This window comes from Pan troglodytes, chromosome 5, assembly GCF_028858775.2.
Source record: "Pan troglodytes isolate AG18354 chromosome 5, NHGRI_mPanTro3-v2.0_pri, whole genome shotgun sequence".
Lineage (NCBI taxonomy): Eukaryota > Metazoa > Chordata > Mammalia > Primates > Hominidae > Pan > Pan troglodytes.
The window spans coordinates 150,871,582-150,897,249 of NC_072403.2; the positions used below are offsets into that span (position 1 = coordinate 150,871,582).

At 41.9% G+C, this 25,668-nt stretch overlaps 1 protein-coding gene across 1 annotated transcript; it reads left to right on the top strand.

The window, feature by feature from the left end:
- Window positions 1-10,662: 10,662 nt before the first annotated feature.
- ABRACL (ABRA C-terminal like) lies at window positions 10,663-25,321 on the top strand. The gene is made up of 3 exons (XM_001159255.8): window positions 10,663-10,857; window positions 16,130-16,196; window positions 24,745-25,321. The coding sequence occupies exons 2-3, from the start codon at window positions 16,136-16,138 to the stop codon at window positions 24,927-24,929; spliced, it is 246 nt and encodes an 81-aa protein (XP_001159255.2). The 5' UTR covers window positions 10,663-10,857; window positions 16,130-16,135; the 3' UTR covers window positions 24,930-25,321.
- Window positions 25,322-25,668: the final 347 nt, after the last annotated feature.

Sequence of the window (25,668 nt, forward strand, 5' to 3'; positions counted from 1 at the left end):
TGAAAATTAGAGCCAGGTGCCATGTATCTCAGCTTCTCAGGAGGCTAAGTCGGGAGGCTCGCTTGAGGCTAGAGTTTGAGACCTACCCTGGCAACATAACAAGACCCTGTCTCTAAAAAATGTTTTAAAAAAGGAATAAAAAAGAAAATATCCATGTGGGTCTAGTAGCTACTTACTGAACAATAAGAGTTGCTGTTTTCTGTGTTAGACATATGTAGGGGTGACTCCTCTCCCACAGGTCCTTCACAGAGAAACGATCTCATGCATCTCTTTTGGAAGGAGCAGCCCTAGTAGTGGGCATAGCAGATTTGACAGGGCGTGGCGGGAGCGTGACTAACAATCCATCCAAACTAGGTCAGTTAGGTTCTCTCTTTAAAGAATCTGGAGGCCAAGCATAGTGGCTCATGCTGTAATCTCAGCATTTTGGGACGCCATGGTGAGAGCATCGCTTGAGCCCAGGAGTTCAAGACCAGCCTGGACAGTGTAGTAAGTCCTCATTTCTACAAAAAATAAAAAATTAGCCGGGCATGGTGGTGCGCCTGTAGTCTTAGCTACTCAGGAGGCTGAGGTAGGAGGACTGGTTGAGCCCAGGCGTTCAAGGCTGCAGTGAACTATGATTGTGCCATTGCACTCCAACCTGGGTGACAGAGTGAGACCCTGTCTCCAAAAAAAAAAAAAAAAATCTGGAATTAAGATACTAAAAGACTGTATTCATTTGGTAATGGTGAGTTGAACCATTACCAGTAGGGTTGTCAGTACAGGCTGTGCCATAGGAAACCAAGGCCATTTGCAACATCAGTTATGGGGGAGCTGGTAGGGATTAGAAATCATGTAGTAAAAGAAGGACAGGAGGGAGGGAGGGAGAGAGAGTTGTCTCATGGGAAACAATAATGCTTTGGTCCTAACGTTTCCATTCTAAGGCCAAGTTCGCTTGAATGTTTTTGTTTCTTATTCTTGGATGTCCATGAGAATTTCTGTTGTAACCTTTCAATAACTCAATTACTGGAGCTAGTTTAATATGTTTCCATGTCTTACAATTAAAGAGCTTTGTTGAAGACATTGTTTCCAATTTGGGAGTTAGAGAAGAGAAAAAAACAATAAAGCAAGATACGGAGGAAGGATAAAAGAAAAACCGGAAAATTCCATGAAAATTCTAGAAATAATGGTGATATATAGTATAATAAGCCAGTTTAGAAGAGTCCTCATCTTCATTTGACAAAGAATGATCCTCCTTCATATGAGAAGTTTGTTGTCTTTGACCAAGTTTTGGGAGGGAGACACATGAGACTTGCCATGTGATGGTTTTCAATAAATATTTGATGAATGAGTAAATAAATGAATGAGTGAATAAAGTAGCAATGGGGACGTGCAACACCTTCCTAGAACAGTCTAATCAATCCTTTCTTTCAAGATTTTTTTCAGGCTGGGCGTGGTGGCTCACGCCTGTAATCCCAGCACTTTGGGAGGCCAAGGCGGGTGGATCACGAGGTCAGGAGATTGAGACCATCCTGGCTAACACGGTGAAAACCCTACTCTACTAAAAATACAAAAAATCAGCCAGGCGTGGTGGCAGGTGCCTCTAGTCCCAGCTACTTGGGAGGCTGAGGCAGAAGAATGGCATGAACCTGGGAGGCAGAGTTTGCAGTGAGCTGAGATCATGCTACTGCACTCCAGCCTGGGCGACAGAGCGAGACTCCGTCTCAAAAAAAAAAAAAAATTCAGCTAAATTATCTTTATTTGCTCTCTGATTTAGCTTTTAATTATTAATCATCTATTAGTCTTGTCTTCCCATTGTTTCTTTTTTTAAAAAAACATGAAATTGAGATATAATTCACATATCATAAAATTCACCATTTTAAACTGTGCAATTCAGCGGTTTTTAGTGTATTCACGAGATTGTGCAATCTTCACCACTATCTAATTCCAGAACATTTTAAATCACCTCCCCGCAACACACACACCAACTCTGCACCCAGTAACTGCTTACCTCCTGTTTGCCTCTGAAAACCACAAATCCACCTGCTTTTCCTGTGGATTTGCTTGATCTGAATTTATCTGCTATCATATAAATAAAGGTACACAATATGTGGCCTTTTTGTTCTGGCTTTTTTCATTTAGAATGATGTTTTCAGGATTTATTTGTGTTATAACATGTATCAGCATTTATTCCTTTTTATGGCTGAGTAATAAACTATTGTGTAGATGTACCACATTTTATTTCTTCACAAGCTAGGTTGTTTCTACCTTTTGACCATTATGAATAATGCTGTTATGAACATTTATGTACAAGTTTTTGTGTGTGCATATGCTTTCATTCTATTTATTTATTTATTTAGAGACAGGGTCTCACTCTGTTGCCTTGGCTGGAGCACAGCAGTGTGATCACGGCTCAATGTAGTCTCAGCCTCTCCAGGCTCAGGTGATCCTCCCACCTCAGCCTCCCGAGAAGCTGAGACTAGAGACACGTGCCACCATGCCTGGCTAATTTTTGTATTTTTTGTAGAGACAGGGTTTCACCATGTTGCCCAGGCTTGTCTTGAGTGCCTAGGCTCAAGTGATCCACCGGCCTTGGCCTCCCAAAGTGCTGGGATTACAGGCATGAGCCACTGTGCACAGCCCATATGCCTTTAGTACTCTTGGGTATATAACCAAAAATGGAAATGCTGGATCAAAGAATGAAAAATCTAGGCTGGGCACAGTGGCTCATGTGTGTAATCTCAGGGCTTTGGGAGGCCAAGGTGAGAGGGTTGCTTGAGGCCAGGAGTTCAAGACCAGCCTGGACAAGAAAATGAGACCCTGTTTCTACAAAAAAATGTAAACAATTAGCTGGGTGTGGTGGAGTGTGCCTGTCGTCCTAGTTACTTAAGGGTTGGGGGGTGGCGCTAAGGCAGGAGGATCGCTTGAGTCCAAGGGTTGGAGTCTGTAGTGAGCTATGATCATACCACTGCACTCCAGCCTGGGCCACAGAGTGAGATCCTGTCTCTAATATATATATATATATATATATATATATATATATATATATATATATATATATAATGTATCCTATATATAATATATGTATGTAACACTTAAAAAAGAATGTAAAATATATATTTAACTTGAGGAACTGCCAAACTGTTTTCCACAGAAGCTGTACCATTTTAATGCTCGCCAGTAATGTATGAGGCCTTAAGTTTTTCCACATCCTCATCAAGACTCATTATTGTTCATTTTTTTGATTATACCCATCCTAGCGGGTGTGAAGTAGTATCTTATTGTGGTTTTGATTTGCCTTTCTCTGATCACTAATGAGGTCAAGCATCTTTTCATGTGCTTATTGGCCATTTGTGTATCTCCTTTGGAAAAATGTCTATTTAAATTCTTCGCCCATTTTAAAATTGGATTTTTAAAAATTGTTGAGTTTTAAGAGTTCTTCACACATTCTGGATATGTGATCTTTATCAGTTGTATGATTTGCAAATATTTTCTTTCATTCTGTAAGTTGTCTTTTCACTTTATTGTCCTTTGAGGCACAGATGTTTTAATTTTGATGAAATCTAATTTATCTGTTTTTTCTTTGGTTGCTTGTGCTTTTGGTGTCATAGCTGAGAAAATATTGCCTAAACTACAGTCATGAAGCTTACACCTGTGTCTCCTAACAGTTTTATCATTTTTGCTCTTACATTTAGGTTTTAATCTATCTTGAGTTTTAATATAATGGTATGAGATAGGGGTCAAATGCATTCTTTTCCATGTGAATATCCAGTGACCCAGCACCATTTGTTGAAAATACCATCTTGGCCAGGCACGGTGGCTCAGGCCTGTAATCCCAGCACTTTGGGAGGTCGAGGTGGGTGGATCACAAGGTCAGGAGTTCGAGACCAGCCTGGCCAATATGGTGAAACCCTGTCTCTGCTAAAAATACAAAAAAATTAGCCGGGCATGGTGGCACATGCCTGTAATCCCAGCTACTCGGGAGGCTGAGGCAGGAGAATTGCTTGAATCCGGGAGGCGGAGGTTGTAGTGAGCCGAGATCGCGTTACTGCACTCCAGCCTGGGTGACAGAAAGAGACTCCGTCTCCCTAAAAAAAAAAAAGAAAAGAAAAGAAAAAGAAAAAGAAAATACCATCTTTCCCCATTAAATGGTCTTGGCACTCTTGTGAAAAATCAGTTCACCATCAATGAATGGGTTTATTACTGGACTCTCAATTCTATCCCATGATCTATATGTTTATCCTTATGCCAGTACCACTGATTGTAGCTTTGTAGCAAATTGAAATCAGGGAGTGTGAGTCCTTTAACTTAGTTTTTTTTTTTCAAGATTGTTTTGGCTTTTTGGGTCGCTTTCATCTCTATATAAATTTTAGGATCAGCTTGTCAATTTCTGTGAAAAGTAAGTTAGAATTTTGATAGGGATAACATCAAACCTGTAGATCATTTGAGGGAGTGTTGTCATCACCACAATATTAAGTGTTTCAATCTATGAACATGGGATGTCATTCTATTTGATTAGATTTTCTAAATAAAGTTTTCTTTCAACAATATTTTGTAGTCTTCAGTGTACAAATTTTGCATTCCTTTAATTAAACTTATTACTAAGCATTTTATTCTCTTTTTCTGAGTATTAAAATTTGTATTAAGGTATAATTGACAAAAAATATATTTAGGTGAACAATGTGATGTTTTGAATATGTTTACATTGTAAAATGATTATATCAAGCTCATTAACATATCATCACCTTACATACTTATCATTTCTTTGTTGTAAGAAACTTTAAGATCTAATCTTTTAGGCCAGGTGCGGTGGTTCACGCCTGTAATCCCAGCACTTTGGGAGGCTGAGGTGGGCGGATCACTTGAGGTCAGGAGTTCAAGACCAGCCTGACCAACATGGAGAAACCCCGTCTCTACTAAAAATACAAAAATTAGTCAGGCGTGGTGGTGCATGCCTGTAATCCCAGCTACTCAGGAGGCTGAGGCAGGAGAATCACTTGAACCCAGGAGGTGGAAGTTGCAGTGAGCCAAGATTGCGCCATTGCACTCCAGCCTGGGCAACAAGAGCGTAACTCCGTCTCAAAAAAAAAGAGTTCTAATCTTTCACCCTCTTCGGCCTTCCAAAGTGCTAGGATTACAGGCGTGAGCCACTGTGCCTGGCCTGATATTTCTTCAAGATACTGATTTCCTTTGGATATATACCCAGAAGTGACATTGCTGGATCACATGATAGCTCTATTTTTAATTTTTTGAGGAATCTCCATACTCTTGTTCATAATGCCTGTACCAATTTACATTCCTACCAACCGTGTATGAGGGTTCCCTTTTCTCCACATCCTCGGAACACGTTGTTATCTTTTGCCTTTCTGAAAATTACCATTCTAACAGGTGTGAGGTGATATCTCATTGTGATTTTAATTTGCTTTTCCTTGATGATGAGTGATGTTGACCATTTTTTTCATAGGCCTGTTGGTCATTTGTATGGCTTCTTTTGAGAAATGTCTACTCAGGTTCTTTGCCTTTTTTTTTTTTTTGAGACAGGATCTCCCTTTTTCACCCAGGCTGGAGTGTGCTGGCATGATCTTGGCTCACTGCAACCTCTGCCTCCCGAGCTCAATCAATTCTCCCACCTCAGCCTCCTGAGTAACTGGGTCTACAGGCATGCGCCACGCACCCAGCTAATTTTTGCCTTTTTTTGTGGAGAAGAGGTTTCACAGTGTTGCCCAGGCTGCTCCTGAATTCCTGGGCTCAAGCTATCAGCCCTCCTCGGCCTCCCAAAGTGCTGGGATTACAGACATGCGATTAAAGGTGTGCCCAGTGCCTTTGCCCATTTTAAAATCAGGTTGTTTTCTCGCTGTTGAGTTGTTTGAATTCCTTACATATTTTGGATCTTAACCCCTGATCAGATGTATGGTCTGCAAATATTTTCTCCCATTCTACAGGTTGTCTCTTCACTCTGCAGGTTGTTTCCTTTGCTGTGCAGAAGCTTTTTAGTTTGATGTCATTTCTTTTGTCTATTTTTGCTTTTGTTGCCTGTGCAAAAATTCTTTTTGATGTTATTGGAGTAGAATTTTAAAAAAATTTTCATTTCAGATTTTTCATTGCTAGTATATAGAAATACATCTGATTTTTGTATATTGATATTATATCCTGCAATCTTTTTGAATTATTTGTTCTATTAGCTTATTAGTAGATTCTTTTGCAGACATCCATGTCTTGTTCTTCATCTTAGGGGAAAAGCTTTCAGTCTTTTACCATTAAGTATAATGTTACTGTGTTTTTTTTGTAGCAGCCCTTCATTAGGTTGAGGAAATTCCCTTCCATTTCTAGTTCCCTTGTATTCCCAGTTAATCATGAAAGGATAATGAATTTTGTCAAATGCTCTTTCTGCATCTAATAAAATGATTATGTGGATTTTTCTATTTATTTAATTTATATATATTAATATAATTAATTATTTAACATTAATTTTTATAAGTTGAAGCAACTGTGCATTCTTGGGAGAAATCCCACTTGCTTATGGCGTATAATTCTTTTTACATTATTTCTTAAGGGCACAGAGTTTACTTTTACTTCTGCATATCATCTAAGGCACTCAAGCCATACTACAATTGGATCAAGAACTAGTGCCCAAGACATGTAACCATCATTATTATTGCTATCGTCATAAATGAGAGCACAAGGTGATGACATTCTGAGCTAGAATGACAAGCCCAAATGAGAAACCTCATTTTAAGGAATGAGATAAAAGTTGGAGACAAGGCCATATGGGATTATTACATTTCTCAATGTTGTTGAATAATCCCTACATTCCTGGAATATGCCTTGCTTGATCATGATACTCTATTCTTCATTTTTATTTTTTATATTTCTTAAGCATAGCCTGACAACTACACTTTATTTTTTAAAATGTTTTATTTTTTAAAACAGGAAAAAATATATACATATATATACACACACATATATATGTATACATATATTTATCTAAAGTATCTGGCTTAATGAATTCTTAAAAATAAAACACTAATGTAACCAGTACACAGGTCAAGAAGCAGAACATTATCAGCCCCTCATAAGGCCACTATCGTGCCCCCTCTCAGTCACTACCCTTCACTATCCAACAGGAATAACCACTATCCTAACTCCCAACACTGCTGATTAGTTTAACCTGCTTTTAAAACTTTGTGTAAAGGAATAATAGTCACGCTCATTTCACTCAATACTGTATTTGTGAGATTCATCATGTTGCATGCAGCTGTTGGTTGTTTTTCTCCTTGGTGGATAATAGCCCATTATATGAATGTACCACATTTATCAATTTATTCTGATGTTATTGGGGGATTGAGTCGCTGTATTTTAGAAATATTATGTATTTTAGAAATACAGCCAGACACGGTGGCTCATGCCTGTAATCCCAGCACTTTGGGAGGTTGAGGTGGGTGGATCACCTGAGGTCAGGAGTTCGAGACCAGCCTGCCCAACATGGCAAAACCCATCTCTATTAAAAATACAAAGATTAGCTGGACATGGTGGTGCATGTCTGTAATCCTACTCAGGAGGCTGAGGCAGGAGAATCACTTGAACCTGGGAGGCCGAGGTTGCAGTGAGTGAAGATTGCACCACTGCACTTCACCCTGGGTGACAAGAGCGAAACTTCATTTCAAAGAAAAAAAAAAAAAGGAAGAAGAAAGAAATATGCACAGTCAGTACTCCTGTGACTATTTTGTACATGTCTCTTGGTGAATATATCTCCCTTTTCTGTTGGGTATGTACCCAGGATGGAATTGCCATCCTAGAGATCCTTTAAGATACAGGAGAAAATAGAAAAGTTTTTTCTATTCGTTACAGTGGAGACAACTGCATTTTTAAAATAATGACTTCGATTTTCCATGAGCGTTTAAATATCATAGTGTTATTTTTCTCATTCCAGGAACATGTAATAAGTTTTTAAGTAAAGTATTAGCATATAATATAATGCTTTATTCTGGAATTGTCTATAGCTACACTGTCTAATACAGTAGCCACTAGCCATAGAAGGCTATTGAGCACCTGAAATGTTGGGTAAATGTAAAATACAAAATAGACTTACAAGATTTAGTACGAAATAAAGAATGTACAATATCTTATTAATAATTTCAAAATATCCATTACAGGTTGAAATGATAGTACTTTGGATATACTGGGTGAAATAAAACATATTATTAAAATAAATCTCACCTTTTTTTAAAAAATGTGGCAACTAGAAATTTTAAATTGGACGTGTTGTTCACAATTTTATTTCCTTCGGACAGTGCTGGTCTGAATTAAATACATGCAATTAAATTACAATGCATGCAATTAAATACGTGGATAAGGATTGTTTTAATACTTCAAATGTACATTACTTTCAGTTCTGTTTGACAAAGGACAGGTCATGGGCTGCTTTGGACCATTTAGTATTGGCACTTTGTGGCTGGCACATTTATTTAAAAGATATTAAATACTCTTTAATTTGATAAATTGTATTATTTTCTTTTTAGGTTAAACTTCCACATTGCTTACATTGTACATGATGATATTCCTGAGGGAATAAGAATAGATAACAAAAGTCTATTTGGAAATTGAAGGAGTAGGATTGGATATGAAAAATATTAGTTAAGATTTTTAAATATTTCTTTTATCAAAACAGCTTTCTTTTTTCTTTTCTTTTCTTTTTTTTTTCTTTTTTTTTTTGAGATGCAGCCTCACTCTGTTGCCCAGGCTGGAGTGCAGTGGCATGCTCTCGGGTCACCGCAACCTTCGCCTCCTGGATTCTGGTGATTCTTCTGCCTCAGCCTCCAGAGTAGCTGGGATTACAAGCATGTGCCACCACGCCTGGCTAATTTTTGTATTTTTAGTAGAGACGGGGTTTTGCCATGTTGGGCAGGCTGGTCTCGAACTCCTGACCTCAGGTGATCCGTCCACCTTGGCCTCCCAAAGTGTTGGGATTACAGGCATGAGCCACTGCGCCCAGCCGACAAAACAATTTTCTTAAATTGTAATTCCTTATAGATTAACATAAAGCTTGTGTTATACTTAGTTTAGCACATGTGTAAACAAAGTATCTTTTGGGTGAGTTTATTTTTATATTAACAAGGATGTTTACTTCTTTAGGTAAAGTAACCTATTTCTTTTTCTTTGGTTGGCAATTAGGGCAATACTAATTACCTAATCATAACAGAAGCGGTGCACTCCAGACTCATTATTCCTATCATTGGATATTGTCTGACTGATGAATTGTGATCCCTGTTACAGGCCAAAATAGCGAGGTCCTGCTTCGATAATTGCTAAATATATTTTTCTTGAATTATATATTTTTTGCCTTATGTCGACTGTGAAAAATATAAACTATAACTTCTCACCTTTCTTTTGGTGAGAAAAAAATAGGCCTCAATCATTTTGGTAACAATATAAAACAAGTAAAAGAAAAAAATAGGTCTGAAAAGATCTTGGAGTCACCTTAAACTTTATCTGCCATGAGACACTTAGAAGAATCAGACCTTTGTTGAAGATTACAGAACAGAGACTCCTTCAGTCACACCCAGGAGACAGGTATTCACCGTAAAGACTAGAATGAAGCGTGGGAAGTGGATGGATCCAGTGCAGCCCCAGGGAACTGGACACTCACATGCCCCTGGGAAGCAGGTCTTTGTTGCTCTCCTTCCATCACTTGGTCTCAGCTTGTCTTTGACTGGCTTCTACCACTTGTGCCTCCACCCAACCTGCTGCTACATTCTCCTGGTTTCTGCTTACTCAGATGTTTTGCATCCGAAGCCCATTTTGGCCCCTTCTGCCTTACCCTCTCTTAGCTCCAACCTTTCTCTTACATCAGACAGCTCCGTCTCTGCATTCTCCACTTTCCATTTCCAAGGGAGTGTCTGATTGGCTTACTAATTATCAGAGTCCGTGTTTGATGAGAACTGTTTGCTCCAGGTCACCTCACAGGATGATGACTACATCACGGATTGTGCGCTCCTGGGTCACGCGATCACTCTTAATTTCAATTAGCTGGGCTGGGGGTGGGGAGGGGGTAAGGAACGTTTTTTGTAGTTATTTGTGCAACCCCTGCTCTAGAAATAGTTTGGGTAACTGTTTCCTTTCCAAAAGGACTCTCTGGGTACGGTAAGCATCTCTCTCTCACACACACACATATTAAAATAACAGTGACTAAAACAAAGGGAGCATGAATAAATTGAATTATGAAGTTAAATGTATGAAATAATGAATGAACAAGGGAAGAAACCGATACTGACCCAGGGTCAACAACTACCTATGTCCAAGTAAAATTTCTTTGCAGTCTGACAAATTGGCTTTCAAGATTGCATTTTGTTTTGCGAATTAAGCCATTTTTAAGTCATGAGTCGTAGTTTTCTGGAGGCCCCCGGCATCCGGAACCCATGAATGCCACGTTCTTTCTAGCAGCCTTCAGCAATTTGAGGGCGCTTTGTTTCTTACGTTGGGAGAGAAATCCATCAGGAAATCGACGCCCAGGATCAGATGCAGATCCTGGGATCCTTGGCTCTGAGTAGCACGGTGGAAAAGTGAGGTAATCCAGGCTCTGGGCCCGTTTTCCTAGGAGCCCAGGGCGCTTCACCTGTCTGCAGTCAGCCCCTTTCTTGGACGTCTCCTCCCCTGAGTTTCCTCCTCATAGGCTTGTCCCTGGGAGTGTGGGCGGCCCCTTTCTTGAGCGCAGAAACACTTACTTTTCCCCCTACCCTGCTCCTCCTCCTCCACAGCCGTCTTTCTCTTTGCCTCAGCCACTTCCTTCCTTGGCCTCACCCTCCCCAGTGCACTGAAGAAGGTAACCGGGTCCAGACCCACGCGGCGCCAGTTCTCCGGCGGGAAGGAAAACCGTGCAGAGAGGTGCGTGAGCGCCCGGGCAGATGTGGCTTAGGTAGCAGGGATGGACTGGGTGTCCGTGGTGCGCCGCCGGGCACCGCGGGCTGCGGTGAGAGTCGGGTCAGGAGGGGGCCGGGAGGGGGCTCAGGGCGCGCGGAAGCTGCGACCGGCTGGGCTGAGACCTCGCGGGTTGGGGTCCCGTGGGGCGCGCGCCGCCCACGCCCCCACCTCTCGGGTCGACTTCCGCACTCGGCTCACGTGACGTTTCGCCGGCCGGGGGCGGACTGGGAAGCCGGCAGAAATGGAACGATTTTTACCGCGGTGCGACGTGTCGGCTTTGCACTTGGCGGTGGTTCAGGAGCCAGTTCTGCAAAGCTGGGTGGGGAAGGGCTCGGGGCGAGGGGAGAGGCTGCCCCGAGGAACGTGGTGGCCTCAGGGCAGTGGACTCTGCAGCGCCGGAGGTGGGTGCGGCTCTGTGCGCTCCAGGTCAGGGGGTGCAGAGTCGTGAGGGGACACCAGGGGCTCGTGGAGCCCGGGGCAGGGTCCGTTTTCGTCGCCCGGTTTGGGTGCTCGCTCTCGCGGCGCTTCGGGGCGCTCGGGCCACGGGGGAGGCAGACCCGCGGCGCCGGGCCGGTAGCTGCGGAGACAAAGGCTTCCGGGACGCGGCCCTTCCCGGGCGCCAGCGGTGCCGCCCCGCCACTGGGGGCCCAGCCCCGCGCTCCCCAGCCCTGCACTGGTGCCGGCGGTGACCGTGTGATGATGGGCTGCAGGGCACGGGGTTAGGAGACTTCTACCAGGCAGAACCCCAAACTGGTAGCAGGATGGCCAAATATGGAGTGAGCGCGCCCCAGACCGGAGGGAGTAAGGAGCCCAGTCATCCTTTGACCCGCACCAGCTGCTTGCCCGCGATTGCGAAGGAGGGCTGGGAAAACGTGCCCAGCCCGAGTGTGTAAAGTTGGTTCCTGATTCCGGACATACCTATTCCAGTAGGCTTTATTTCCTTGGATATTAGAAAATCTCCATGCATTGCCTCCAAACTTTTGAAAAATAACAATGCCCTGAGGGTCCTTAAATACATTCTAAAGTGTGTATTGGTGGTGAGTTTCGGGTTCTGCCCAGTCCTCCGACTTTCCGCTTCCTTTGTGTTTCCCACGCACAAAGCCGAAATCGATTCTGCGACAATTAGAGTGCCTGGCCGTCATCTGCCTCGCCTTCCCTGGAGCCTTTTCCTGTCTTCTGGTCCAGCCGCTCACCATTAAGCTCTTCCCTTTAGACTTGCTCTGCTTCTCACCTCTCCTCATTGTTCTTTTCTTTTTTTTTTCTTAGACATAGTTTCGCGGTACTCGTGAGAATGTGTTACATTCGTATAACCAAATCAGGGTAATTGGTATATCCATCACCCTAAATATTTATCTCTTCTTTATGCTAGGAACATTCAACTTACTTGCTTTTAGCCATTTGGAAGTGTACAATCCATTAATGTGAACTATAGTCACCCCACTGATCAATGCAACACCAGGTCTTATTTCTTCTAACTGTGTTTATACCCATCAACCTCCCTTCACCCTCCGCCCCCTTCATTGTTCTTCATCTTGCTCTCTGCAGTCCTGGGATTCTGTCCTTATTATAAAAGGCCATGGGTCTTTCAAGGATTGTGTCACAATAGGTATTTTTCCCCCTTTGTCCCTCTCCTTCCTAAATAATAAATAAATAAAACGTCAAATTATGTATGCTAGCAATTGTTTTTAAACCTGTTATTTTCCTATTTATGGTGGTCTGGGCAGGGAGCCTTTCTTGCTTTGTAAGTGTTCTGCCTTGGTAAGAGCTCAGCATGTCACGTTTCATACAAATACCACTCACTATTATATTTAGTGTATTTGCATAATGGCAAAAGAAGAAGAGGAAGCGGGGAAACAGCCACCACGATGTGGTAGAAACAGCATTTAATTGTGGGGCATTAACCCCTGTTTCGTTATCCTTAAAATAAAGGTAAATAAATGCCTTGCAAGGTTCTTAGAACTACATGAATTAACGTAGATAAGGAGCCTGATGTGTAATTAAGTATAAAGAAACGCTGGTTGCCTTTCATGCTTAAAATTGGATGAACGTACATCTGCTTACTATAATGCAGGTATGCGTACTATATATAATAGATGAATTTCCCCTTTGATGCTCATTATTCAATGAGAGCTAAGTCTGAAGTATGTTGCTGGAGGTGGGAGGAAGGAGTGAAGAAGGGTGTTAAAGAGATAACATCTTTCTGGGGTCGGGAATCAGAGAATCAGAGAATTGGAAAGTTCCTTAATTTCTTTGGACATTTTCATTCTCCCTCTGTCCAGTACAGGCTAATTTCCTCATCATGCCTCACAGATCCTTACTATGTCTGCATTAATATTTCTAGGAACAGGGTGCAAACTTTATTCATTGTTGGGCAATTTTAATTGCTAGATAACTTTTTTATATGGCTCTCAAATCTGCCTTTCTATTACACTTACCCATCCTACCCAGTAGAGGAACACAAAGACTATTCATAGAAGTATATAAAAAAGAGCTTTAGGTTTTTTTTGTTTTGTTTTTAAAGCAGCAGTTCTTCTCTAAGCTAACTTTATGGGTCAGGATTCTTTAGAGTGCAAGTAATAGAAACTCAATCAAACCAACGCAAGCAAAAAGGAAAGATACCGGTTCATGTAGTTGGAAAGTCCAGGGTCATATATAGGCTCAGTCATTGTTATATGGCTGGACATTTCTTTGTGTTAGCTTTACTCCTGGCAAGCTGTTCTCACGTGGTGGCCATTGACATCAGGGACTATAAACTAATATCATACAACCCAGTGAAAGGAGAGTGTCATTTTACTAATAGTTCTAGCAAAATCACAGGGCTGAACGTCATTGTTCTGGATGGGCTCAGCTACCTCATGCCTCAAACCAATCATTCTGGCCCTGAACTGCTTCTGGAGCCCAGAGTAAGACTCTACCCAGGATACATGGGTTTAGCATAAGGAGGGAAAGGCTTTATCCAAACAAAACATAGACTGCTGGTGCCAGAATGGGAAATGGGTGCTGGGCAGACAAAACAACAGTTGCCCACCACACTGCTATTAATAGTTTTTTCCCACTTTTTTTTTTTTTTTTTTTGAGACGGAGTCTCGCTCTGTCGCCCAGGTTGGAGTGCAGTGGCGTGATCTCGGCTCACTGCAAGCTCCGCCTCCCGGGTTCACGCCATACTCCTGCCTCAGCCTCCCGAGTAGCTGGGACTACAGGCGCCCGCCACCATGCCCAGCTAAATTTTTTTTTGTATTTTTAGTAGAGACGGGGTTTCACCGTGTTGGCCAGGATGGTCTCGATCTCCTGACCTCGTGATCCACCTGCCTCGGCCTCCCAAAGTGCTGGGATTACAGGCGTGAGCCACCGCGCCCGGGCTTTCCTACTTTTATTCTCATGGCATGGTGTTCAGGCCTAGTGGCTGTGTACTCTGTGTATATTTTCGCTTTTTAGTATCTCTCTTAAACTATGTCTTGAATTGCATATAATGTTACAGATATGACTTCACCAACACAAAGTCCTCAATATTTGAACACTATAAATTTTCATATTAAGTTTTATGAAGATGCATTTAATTGAATATTTTGCGTTTTATTGCAATCTAAGCTTCTTAAATTATAATATTTGCACAAGCAACAGAGCAGATGGTAGTGGCACTTTTAATAATTAGCAGATAGAAAATCTAGTGTCCCAATCAATATCATGTAAGCAGGTGGTATATAGTCGTAGGTGTCACTCTTGTTTTTAACAGCTAGCAAGAATTAGTTACAATCCATCTGGATAAAGTTGTTTCTTCCAAAGTATCACCCCAAAGGAAACCATACACACAACTCCACCTTTTTGGTCTCTTATATGATTTGAAAAAATTATGATTTGAAAACAGACTGAACTGATGCATCTTCTACCCAGTTGCTCATACTTCCCGACATCCTGCAGGTGTACTTCCAATCCCTCTCATGCCTTTGCGTGTTCTTTTCAGTTCATGAGGTCAATATTTCTTTACCCTCTACTCTTAGTGCCAGACATGATAGAGCAGTGAGCATTATAGTCAGATCCCTGCAGAGGGGAGCTTACCCTGTAGAAGTGAAAGTCCAGAAATGTAATTCCAATTAAGTGAAATGAAGAGGGGCACCCGGTGCTATGGGAACACACACTGAGGGAGGTGCTCCTCCTCCACGGTTTCAGGGAAGGCTTTTATTTAAGCTGGAGCAGGATGTGTGTGAATTAGCTCCTGGAAGGAGGAATAGCTATAGTCTGGGTTGAAGCCACAGTATGTGTGAAGGCTGGAGGTGAGAGAGCAAGGGGGCATTTGAGAGATTAAAAAGTCCCACATGGCTACAGCCTAGAGTTCAAGGGGGTGGAAGAGGCTGGAACAGTGTGCGGGACCCAGCTCGTGGAGGACTTAGTGAACCAAGGTAAGGCTCAGCTTTTGTTTTATTCTGAACTCCTCCTTATCTGCAGATGAATGATCTTCACCATGAGCTATTTATTGCAGTCGGATTTACTGGGCACTGCCCAGAGAAGGCCATGATGTCCCTGTACGTCACTGGATTGACCGGATGGTATTAAAATTGCTGTTGTATTGATCTGCCTCCCCCACTAGACTACAGGCTCCTGAAGGGCAGGGAGTGTTTGTCAGTTTATTCTGGGGTGCCCAGCCCCCAGCTTAGGCCTACCTCAAGTGTGCTATGTGTTTTCTCCTTTGTTGCCTTGCTTTGTGTATGCACTTCCTCCTGTATAGAGTGCCCTACCCCACCAGTCTGGCTGGACCACTCCTCCCCAGTGACCTCCAGGAAGCCTCCTGCTGCTTCTTCCTTTGTGCTTCCATATGCCTTGGACCCACCACTCAAAGAGTATTCGTCTCATTGCTTTTCATTGCAGGCCCTCATCTGTCTTTAGAATGTGAGATCCCCGAGGGCAGATCCTGTGCTACACACCTTTTGTATTTTTGGTGCCTGGCAGGGTACCATGAAGAGGACCTACTCAGAGTGATTCGTGGGTGCAAGGAGAATGGCTGTATTCTCCCCCACAGACGTGGAGAATAGGAGTGCAGGGAGCTGAGGGGGCGGTTACAAAGGTAGAGGGAAAATGGGGACACTTCAGTGCCACATGCATCACACAAATATTTTTAGGAAAAGGAACATGGTAAATTAATAGTGACAAATGTGACCTGAACAAGACAAAGGGCTCTTGGATTTGGATGTGCTTAATGGAATGTAATGGTGATAATTTAGACTTCCTTTTTCTCTCCCAGGCAGCAATGAATGTGGATCATGAGGTTAACCTCTTAGTGGAGGAAATTCATCGTTTGGGTTCAAAAAGTAAGTATCTAACAGAGATAGAGTATTTCTCCTGGCTTTACCTTGGAACAGGTGAGACTGGCATGCTGGAGAAGCCTATGAAGGGGTCACCCAGGGCTTCAGGACACAAGTGTGGCAGCTCTGCCCACAGCCCCAGGTTATAACTGCCCTTAGCCAGGAATTGACATCTGGAGACACGGGGCTTTTGGGGTATTGTGATTCTGATGCAGGGAATAGTTGAGATATTTCATTATTTTTCAATAGAAAGCAAATTACCAAGCTTCTTTTATTTGACTGCATTGAAATTTGGTAATTGAATCATGTTCAAATTTTTACTTGTCATACTATTAAAATTCATGTTTTCTGCCTTGTTCTGCCATCATTTTACAAACTTCTTTTTTTTCAAATCATCTTATCTAAAATATCATCATTTTACAAACTTCTAAATGACTAGGGATTTACATTGAAATTATACTAAATTATACTAAATTGTCTTTATTTTCTCCAAATCTTGAGTTTTGTATAATCAGATATTAAGTAACTAAAATAAATCATCCTTTAGGTAGTGTTTAAGAAAAATTATCTTTTTCTTCAGCAATAACTAGGCAGCTTCCTTGAAGATAGTGACATGCAAAATTGGTAGTGTTAGTGTCTTCTTCCTAAGTCGTAATGACAATTACTATTATACTTGCAGCTTTAGGTATTTGGTACATCTCAGATGAGATATGCAAGAATTTGGGGGGCATTTTGAAAATAATAAGAATAATAGACATATTCAGCAACAACTAGGATAATAGAACTCGAAGTTTTAAAATTACATCACGTAAGTGAAAAACAGTTCTAGAAAGTACCTCACAAGCTCTCAAGATTTGTGTCATTATAGTTTGATTCTTCTTAAAGCACTATCTGTTCCTGAATCACAAATCCTTTGAAGTAACAGGACACACTTGGAAAATTCCATTAAGCCATTAATATCAAATGTCCCCTGCAGTGGTTTTCTGTTCCTGCTGTAACAGATTGCCACAAATTTAGTGATGTAAAACAACACATTTAATATCTTAAGAGTTCTGTAGGTCAGGAGTTTGACAATGGTCCTGCTGGAGTAAGATTAAGGTGTTGGCAGGGGACTCCTTTCTATAGGTTCCAGGAGGGAATCAGTTTCCTTGCCTTTTCCAGCTTCTAGAAGTTGCCTTGGCTCATGACTCCCTTTCTCTGTCTTCAAAGCGAGCAAGAGCTGATTGAGTCCACACATTGCATCATACTGACATCCTCCACTTTTAATTCTTTTTTGTTTTCCAGAGAGAATCTTACTCTGTCACTCAGGCTAGAGTGCAGTGGTGCAATCTCAGCTCACTGCAACCGCCGCCTCCCGGGTTCAAGCGATTCTCCTGCCTCAGCTTCCCAAGTAGCTGGGATTATAGGCACCTGCCACCACGCTGAGATAATTTTTGTATTTTTAGTAGAGATGGGGTTTCACCATGTTAGCCAGGCTGGTCTTGAACTCCTGACCTCAGGTGATCCACCTGCCTCGGCCTCCCAAAATGCTAGGTTTACAGGTGTGAGCCACCACACCCGGCCTAGTTTCTTGTATTTTTATTAGAGATGGGGTTTTACCAGCCAGGCGCAGTGGCTCACGCCTGTAATCCCAGCACTTTGGGAGGCTGAGGCAGTTGGATCATGAGGTGAGGAGTTCGAGACCAGCCTGGCCAACATGGTGAAACCCTGTCTCTACTAAAGATACAGAAAAAAATTAGCCAGGCGTGCTGGCATGTGCCTGTAATCCCAGCTACTAGGGAGGCTGAGGCAGGAGAATCGCTTGAACTCGGGAGGTGGAGGTTGCAGTGAACCAAGATTGTGCCACTGCACTCCAGCCTGGGCAATGGGGCAAGACTTCGTCTCAACAACCAAACAAACATAAAAGAGATGGGGTTTCACCATGTTGGCCAGGCTGGTCATGAACTCCTGGCCTCAAGTGATCCACCTGCCTCGGCCTCCCAAAGTGCTGGGATTACAGGTGTGAGCCACCGTGCCTGGCCTGCCTCCCTCTTCTGTTTTAAGGACTTTTTGGATTACATTGGGCTCACCCAGATAATCTAGGATACCTTCCTGTCGTAGGGTCCTTAATTGAATTGCATCTGAAAAGTCCCTTTTGCCATGTAAGGTAACATACAGATTCTAGGGATTGGGACATGGATATCTTCAGGGGCCTTTATTCTTCCTACTATACCCTCTTTTTTGTCTTAGTCACTCTATTTCTATATCAAACCTGAGTCATCATTACTGAAATGTACCAAGAAAAGATAAATGAGGCATATTAAAGCTGGTATGGACTCTTAAGTCCTAAGTTAGTCAACAACTGAGTTGAATCATATGATCAGTTAATACTTATTGAGTATCTATATATGCTAATAACTGTGTAGTACAAGTGGTATAAAGTGTGTTCCTTTTCCTCAGGGATTTTACTACTTAGTTGATGAAAACAGATAAAATCTCATAGTCCAGGTGCCATGGCTCAGGCCTGTAATCCTAGCACATCAGGAGGCCAAGGTGGGAGGATCGTGTAAGCCCAGGAATTCAAGACCAGCCTGGGCAACAAGGTGGGATCCCATCTCTACAAAAAAATAAAAAAATTAGCCAGGCATGGTGGCATGCAACTGTGGTCCCAGCTATACTGGAGGCTGAGGCAGGAGGATTGCATGAGCTCAGGACGTCGAGGCTGCAGTGAGCCGTGTTCAAGCCATTGCACTCCACCCTGGGGGACAGAGTGAGACCCTGTCTCAAAACAAAAACAAAAACAATAAAAAACTCATGAGGCAATTATCCGAAAAAAAAAATGGTATGCTGAACTATGAAGTGCTGACATGCAGTATGGTCCCTTCAAAATAGATTATTGGAAGTTGTAGTAGTTGGGGGTACTCAATGAAGTCTTGCATCTCAGGTAGGACTTTGAAGTGTAGAGCAGGTCAGTTTAGGGGGAAATCCATGAGTTGGTTTTTGGAATGGGAATGAATGTATTGTTTGAAGAGAACACCGAGAAGACATTGGAAAATATAATTTATTTAGTTTCTTTTTTGAGATGGAGTCTCACTCTGTTTCCTGGGCTGGAGTGCAGTGGCACCATCTTGGCTCACTGCCACCTCTTGTCTTCTGAGTGCAGGCAATTCTTGTGCCTCAGCCTCCCTGGTAGCTGGTATTACAGGTGTCCACCACCACGCCTGGTTAAGTTTTGTATTTTTAGTAGAGATGGGGTTTTGCCATGTTGGCCAGGCTGGTCTCGAACTTCTGGCCTCAAGTCATCCGCCTGCCTCAGCCTCCCAAAGTGTTGGGATTACAGGCGTGAGCCACTTCATCCGGCCATAATGTATTTAGTTTCCTAATCAAAGAAATCAACAGTCTTCCCTAACTCAATTTTTCTCCCACGCATTTCACCACACCCACTTGATGGAGGCCTGATGAGTCTTATTTTCCATAGTGATGTCCCTCCTGTTCCTCCTCCCACACTCCTGATTTTTCCTGAGCTCAGTGAGGTCATCTTACTCTTGGCAGCATTATTATTGTTTTTTTCTTTTTCTCTTTTTTTTTTTTTTTTTTTTTCTGGGATAGAGTCTTGCTCTGTCACCCAGGCTGGAGTACAGTGGTGCGATCTTGGCTCACTGCAACCTCTGCCTCCTGGGTTCAAACAATTCTCCTGCCTCAGCCTCCTGAGTAGCTGGGATTACAGGCATCTGCCACCACCCCCAGCTAATTTTTGTATTTTTACTAGAGACAGTTTTTCGCCATGTTGGCCAGGCTGGTCTCGAACTCCTGGCCTCATGTGATCCACCCGCCTCAGCCTTCCAAAGTGCTGGGATTGTAGACGTGAGCTGCTGGGCCCGGCCGTGCATTACTATTGTTTGGATAGTTATAGGTGTTACAGGCATATTTCCAAAGATTTGTAGGATTTTCTTCTCTTTATCCATATCAGCCTAGTGTTTATTGGTCATATTCAATTAGTTTTTAAATTCTAACCTTTACATTACTAGAAGAGTGTCATTATTCTGGTAAGGCAAACTGAAATTCCACTTCAAAATTAGCAGCTTTCACATTAGGAGACTTAAGATAATTATCGTAACTTCTATAAGCATGGAAATACTTTTAATTTTGCAGCTTCATCAGGATACCTTGACTTTCTCATTCCTGGCAAAAGATGACTTATTGAGTTTGAAAGCATATATAGATATGTGTTATCTTTGAACGTGTTATGGTTAATTATTTAAGTTGTATCTGGAGTAATTTTGCTTTAGTCTACACATGATGTATGAGCTCAAGATGAAAACTGATGAATTTAGTTTTATCTTTTCATTGAAAGTCAAATTCCTTAAAGTCCCATTTTTCATATAGCGAAAAAAGATTAAATGGGGGAGAGAGCACTTGGAAATTTAAATTCTTTCATTCAACAAATTTTTTTTTTAGTGTCCCCTTTGTGCTCAAGTGCTGGAGATGTAAAAATGAACAAAATTCCATCTCCATCTTTGAGGTCCTCTTTAGGTAGCTGAAAGACAGACAAACTGGAAGTACCTAGAGGGAAGTGATTAACATGGGCTGTAAAGTTGGACTCTCTGGAAATGAATCCCAGCTCCTCTACATACTTGCTGCGTGACCTTGGCTACCTTACTAAACTTTTCTGTGCCTTGTTTTCCTTATTTGTAAAACAACAATACTCTATTTCAAGGACACATTTCTTCACATTAAAAAAAATCTCTAAAATAGGCCAGGTGTGGTGGCTCACGCCTATAATCCCAGCATTTTGGGAGGCCAAGGCAGGCAGATTGCCTGAGGTCAGGAGTTCGAGACCAGCTTGGCCAACATGGTGAAACCCCGTCTCTACTAAAAATACAAAAATTAGCTGGGCCTGGTGGCGGGTGCCTGTAATCCCAGCTACTTGGGAAGCTGAGACAGGAGAATCACTTGAACCTGGGAGGCGGAGGTTGCAGTGAGCCGAGACCACACCATAACACTCCAGCCTGGGCAACAAGAAGGAAACTCCATCTCAAAAGAAAAAAAAAAATCTCTAAAATAAAAATACATCTTATAGTACATGGCATGCTATGGTTAAATTGGCAGTTTAATTATAATATAAAATAATGATGCTTCTTGTAATCAATTGTGTCTTATCTTCCATGAAATACAGATTAAGTGAATTTTAATGACTGTAAAATGCATCGAACAGTTCTGGATCATAGCAAGTACTCAATAAATGTTAGCTATTAATACTATAAATGATGGTGAGTGCTTTGATAGATATATACTCAGTTTTAAAAGAAGAGCTATTCACTCAACTGAGTGGATCATGAAAGACTTCTAGAAAAGGTGGCATTTGAATTCATTCCTGAAGAAAAAGAATTTAGCTAGGAAGAAGTTTCTGGGTTTCTGGGCAGACGGCTGAACACGGGCACTCTTACAAAGGCAGAATCTGTCATATCATCTTAGGCACAGCAAGCAGTTCATTGTGACTGGATCAGGAGGTACATGCAGTGATATGGCAGAAGACCAGGCAAGTGATAGATGCAAGGCCAGAGGATGAAGAGCCTCTTCTGTGAGGCCATGGACTTCCCTTTATTTAGAACGTCATAGGGAGCCATTGAAATATTAAAGTAGGCTTGATGAGGTGGCTCACACCTGTAATCCCAGCACTTTGGGAGGCCAAGGCTGGAGGATTGTTTGAGCCCAGGAGTTTGAGACCTCGTCTTTATTAAAAATAAAAATAAATTAGGTTTGGTGGTGCACGCCTGTAGTCCCAGCTACGTGGGAGGCTTGGAAGGCTCAAGAGGATCTCTTGAGTCCAGGAGTTCGAGGTTGCAGTGAGCTATGATCACACCACTGCACTCCAGCCTGAGCAACAGATCGACACCCTGTCTCAAAAAAAGAAAAAAGAACGAAAGAGGGATTAAAGTAGAAGAGTAACAATGAGCTTTGCATCTCATAAAGTTTCTTCCACATTTTTTCTTCCACACCCATGTGGAGGATGTATTGAGGGGCAAAAATGCAGAAAAGGAGGCTGGTACAGAGTTCTCAGTCAGCAGCTTGCAGTGATGCAGGTGAGAAACACTCAGGGCCTGAACCAAGGAATTAACTGTGATTGGAGAGGAGAGGCAGTAGCCACAGAAGGCACAAAGAAGGTGGAATCACCCAAACATTTGTCAGATTGAGGGGTGAGGGGGCATGAGAACTCCAAGATTACACTCAGGTTTCTGTCTTTGGTGCCTTTAAAAATTTTAACCAAAGTTGAGAATTTACTGTATGCTGGGCACTCTATAAGAGGCTTTATCTTTATTATGTCTGTTAATCCTTGCAACAGCCCTGTGAGAGGTATTTTTGCCCTCATTTGATGGATACCTGAAGTTCAGAGAGCTTGGAGGACTTGCCTGAGGTTACCAGCAGCTCCACTTCTACCTGTAATCAGTGACAGGTTCCTGTTGCACACAGAGTGTCATGTAGGTAGAAACTGAAAAATCAAAGAGGTGCATCTTTGCTTTCTAGGCCAAACGTGGTCAGATTCCCTGTTTTCCCTTTAGAACATCTTTTGTCCTCCTCATCTTAGATTATCTACTTCAGGTGAGTAAACTTCACGCTGGTCACTGTTCCCCCAGCCACCTTACTCGTTTTCAGCCTTGCCTGTGGCTTGGCACACTCTCCCCATTTGTCTCAGTCACAACAGAGCCCCTGGTTGCTGATACTCAGTGTGTGCTAGGCACTGTGCTGGGTGCTTTCGAACTGTGTCTCCTGGCAGCACTGAGAAAAAGATGTTCAGGTCCCCATTTTACACAGGAGGAAGCCAAGGCTTAGGGAGCTTTAAACAAGTTGCCCAAGGCCAAATGACTAGTAGATGGCAGAGATTTCAACTGAGGACTATTAGGTTTTTAAAAAGCTCATGTATATCATCACAATGAAGATGAGGAAAAAGAAAAAAGCTCCAAGTTATTGTCTCCTTTAAAGTCCAGAATAAGTACTGTCTCCTCCATGAAGTCTTCCTTACCATTCTTGCCCAAAGACATCTTGCCCTCCTCTAAACTGTAAAATATATTTTCTTTTTTTCTTCTTTTTTTTATGAGACAGGGTCTCACTCTGTTGCCCAGGCTAGAGTGCACTAGCACGATCATGGCTCACTGCAGCCTCAAACTCCTGGGCTCAAACAGCCCTCTGCTTCAGCTTCCTGAGTAGCTGGGATCACAGGTGCATTCCACCAGACCCAGCTCTCTCTCTCTCTCTCTCTCTATATATATATGTATGTATATATGTATATATATACACATGTATATATATATGTGTATATATATATGTATATATGTATATATATACATGTATATATATATGTGTATATATATGTGTATATATATATATAATTTTTTTTTAGGAGAGACATGGTCTGACTATGTTGCTAAGGTTGGTGTCAAACTTCTGGGCTCAAGGTATCCTCCTACCTTGGCCTCCCAAAGTGCTGGGATTACAGGCATGAGCCATTGCACTCAGCCGGGATGTATTTTCTTTGCTTCTCATTTGGCATCCAATCACATACTGCTTTGTACTGTTGCTTTACTTGTTATGTGTATAGTTCTTATTTCCTCATGGGAATTGAAGTCATTGCTTTGAAAGCTAGAAAGTTATTCTCTCTAGAAAGTGATTCTCTACTTCCTTATGTCTGCCTCTAGTGTCTAACACAGTGCTGCGCTCACAGTAGGAGTTTGCCAAGCATCCAGTCGGAAGTTCTAGCCAGGGAGCATGGGAACTCAAGAACCTTTGGTCAAGGAATGGTCCTCCCCTCACTGTGATGGCCATCGTCTTGACAGTGGGTGTAACCTTGGAAGGGAAGAACCTGCAGTAGAGGGGTAGGAAGAGGTCAGGGATTCAGTCAAGTGGTCAAAGGAATCGCCCAAGGATAGGGAGGTGTCTCCCAGATTACCCTTGCCTCCAGGTTTTCAGGTTATTGATGTTTAACAACAGATCTACTTTTGGTCTATCTTAACTTTCAATGTATATGTTAAAAACTGGCCTCCAAATAAGATAATCTAGGGCTCATATGAAATACAGATTTCTGAGTCTACTACTGGGAATTCAGATTCCGTGGTCCTGATGAATGGCTGATGATTATACATTTTTAAGGAGCCCCCCACTCCCACCCTGGGGATTCCGAGTGTTCAGAACACACTTAGAGAAACACTGCTCTTGATCCTGGTTTTCTCTTTTATTTGTAGTGTTTATTGATTCAAAAACTCACATAACAATTAACAAATAAAAATAGAGGGAGAGAAATTCATCTGCAGTATTAGCACTGTAGCACATTCAACTTTTGTAAATGTTGGTTCTCAGTCTTTGTCTGGATAATCCTAAGGCTAAGAGGCATATAGCATGTATTTATTCCATTACTTTTTGGATCAAGGAAGAGAATATGTTGAATTTATGACTGTTAAGTGTTAAATTGCAACCTTGAATAGCCCATAGTTATAAATTTATTAAAGATTTTGTAAGTCTTCCATACTTGAGGGTATGAAACAGACTTTGCATTTGCTAACAATGTATTTTCTCAAACTAGATGCTGATGGAAAGTTAAGCGTGAAATTTGGGGTCCTCTTCCGTGATGATAAATGTGCCAACCTCTTTGAAGCATTGGTAGGAACTCTCAAAGCTGCAAAACGAAGGAAGATTGTAACATATCCAGGAGAGCTGCTTCTGCAAGGTGTTCATGATGATGTTGACATTATATTACTGCAAGATTAATGTGGTTTACATATCTTTATGTACTGCCATTTTTTGTTTCTGGTAAACTGGAATATAAAGTGAAAGAACAAACATTTGAACATACTTAATGTATTTTTATAGAACTTTGTAAACGAAAGGAGATTCATGTTTTAGAAGTCTGTCCTTTTTTATATCTTGAAAGAAAATTTATGTATGATGCTATAAAATAAATCCTATTATTTTTCTCAGGAATCTGGTTAGGAATTGTAGGCAATGAGATTTTTTGCGGGGCAGGGACGGGAATGTTTGTTCATAAATAGACATTTTCTATAGATATTTGACATTCTGCGAAAGCAACAAGCAAACTGAAGACCAACTCCTATGAGAAATATTATGATGTTTATGTAATAAAGACATGTAACTGTCTTAAATTTGCCTTATTTTGTCATTTAAGTATTTGTGTGCTTCTCAGAATTGAGTTTTTGCATCAAGATTAGGCAACTGCAGTAAAAGTTGTGTTACTCTGAAACAAATTCTCTCAAAACTACCAAATTTAAGTAATAGGAAGGGCTGGGCACAGTGGCTCACACCTGTAATTCCAGCACTTTGGGAGGCTGAGGCGGGCAGATCACCTGAGGTTGCGAGTTCGAGACAGCCTGGCCAACATGGTGAAACCCCATCTCTACTAAAAATACAAAAATTAGCTGTGCGTGATGGCACACATCTGTAATACCCACTACTCTGGAGGCTGAGGCACAAGGATCACCTGAACCCAGGA

Bases quoted from the DNA above. Each gene is read 5' to 3' on its own strand.
- ABRACL (XM_001159255.8), top strand. From the start codon at position 16,136: ATGAATGTGGATCATGAGGTTAACCTCTTAGTGGAGGAAATTCATCGT. The intron at 16,197-24,744 runs GTAAGTATCTAA...TTCTCAAACTAG, and splicing joins TCATCGTTTGGGTTCAAAAA to ATGCTGATGGAAAGTTAAGC.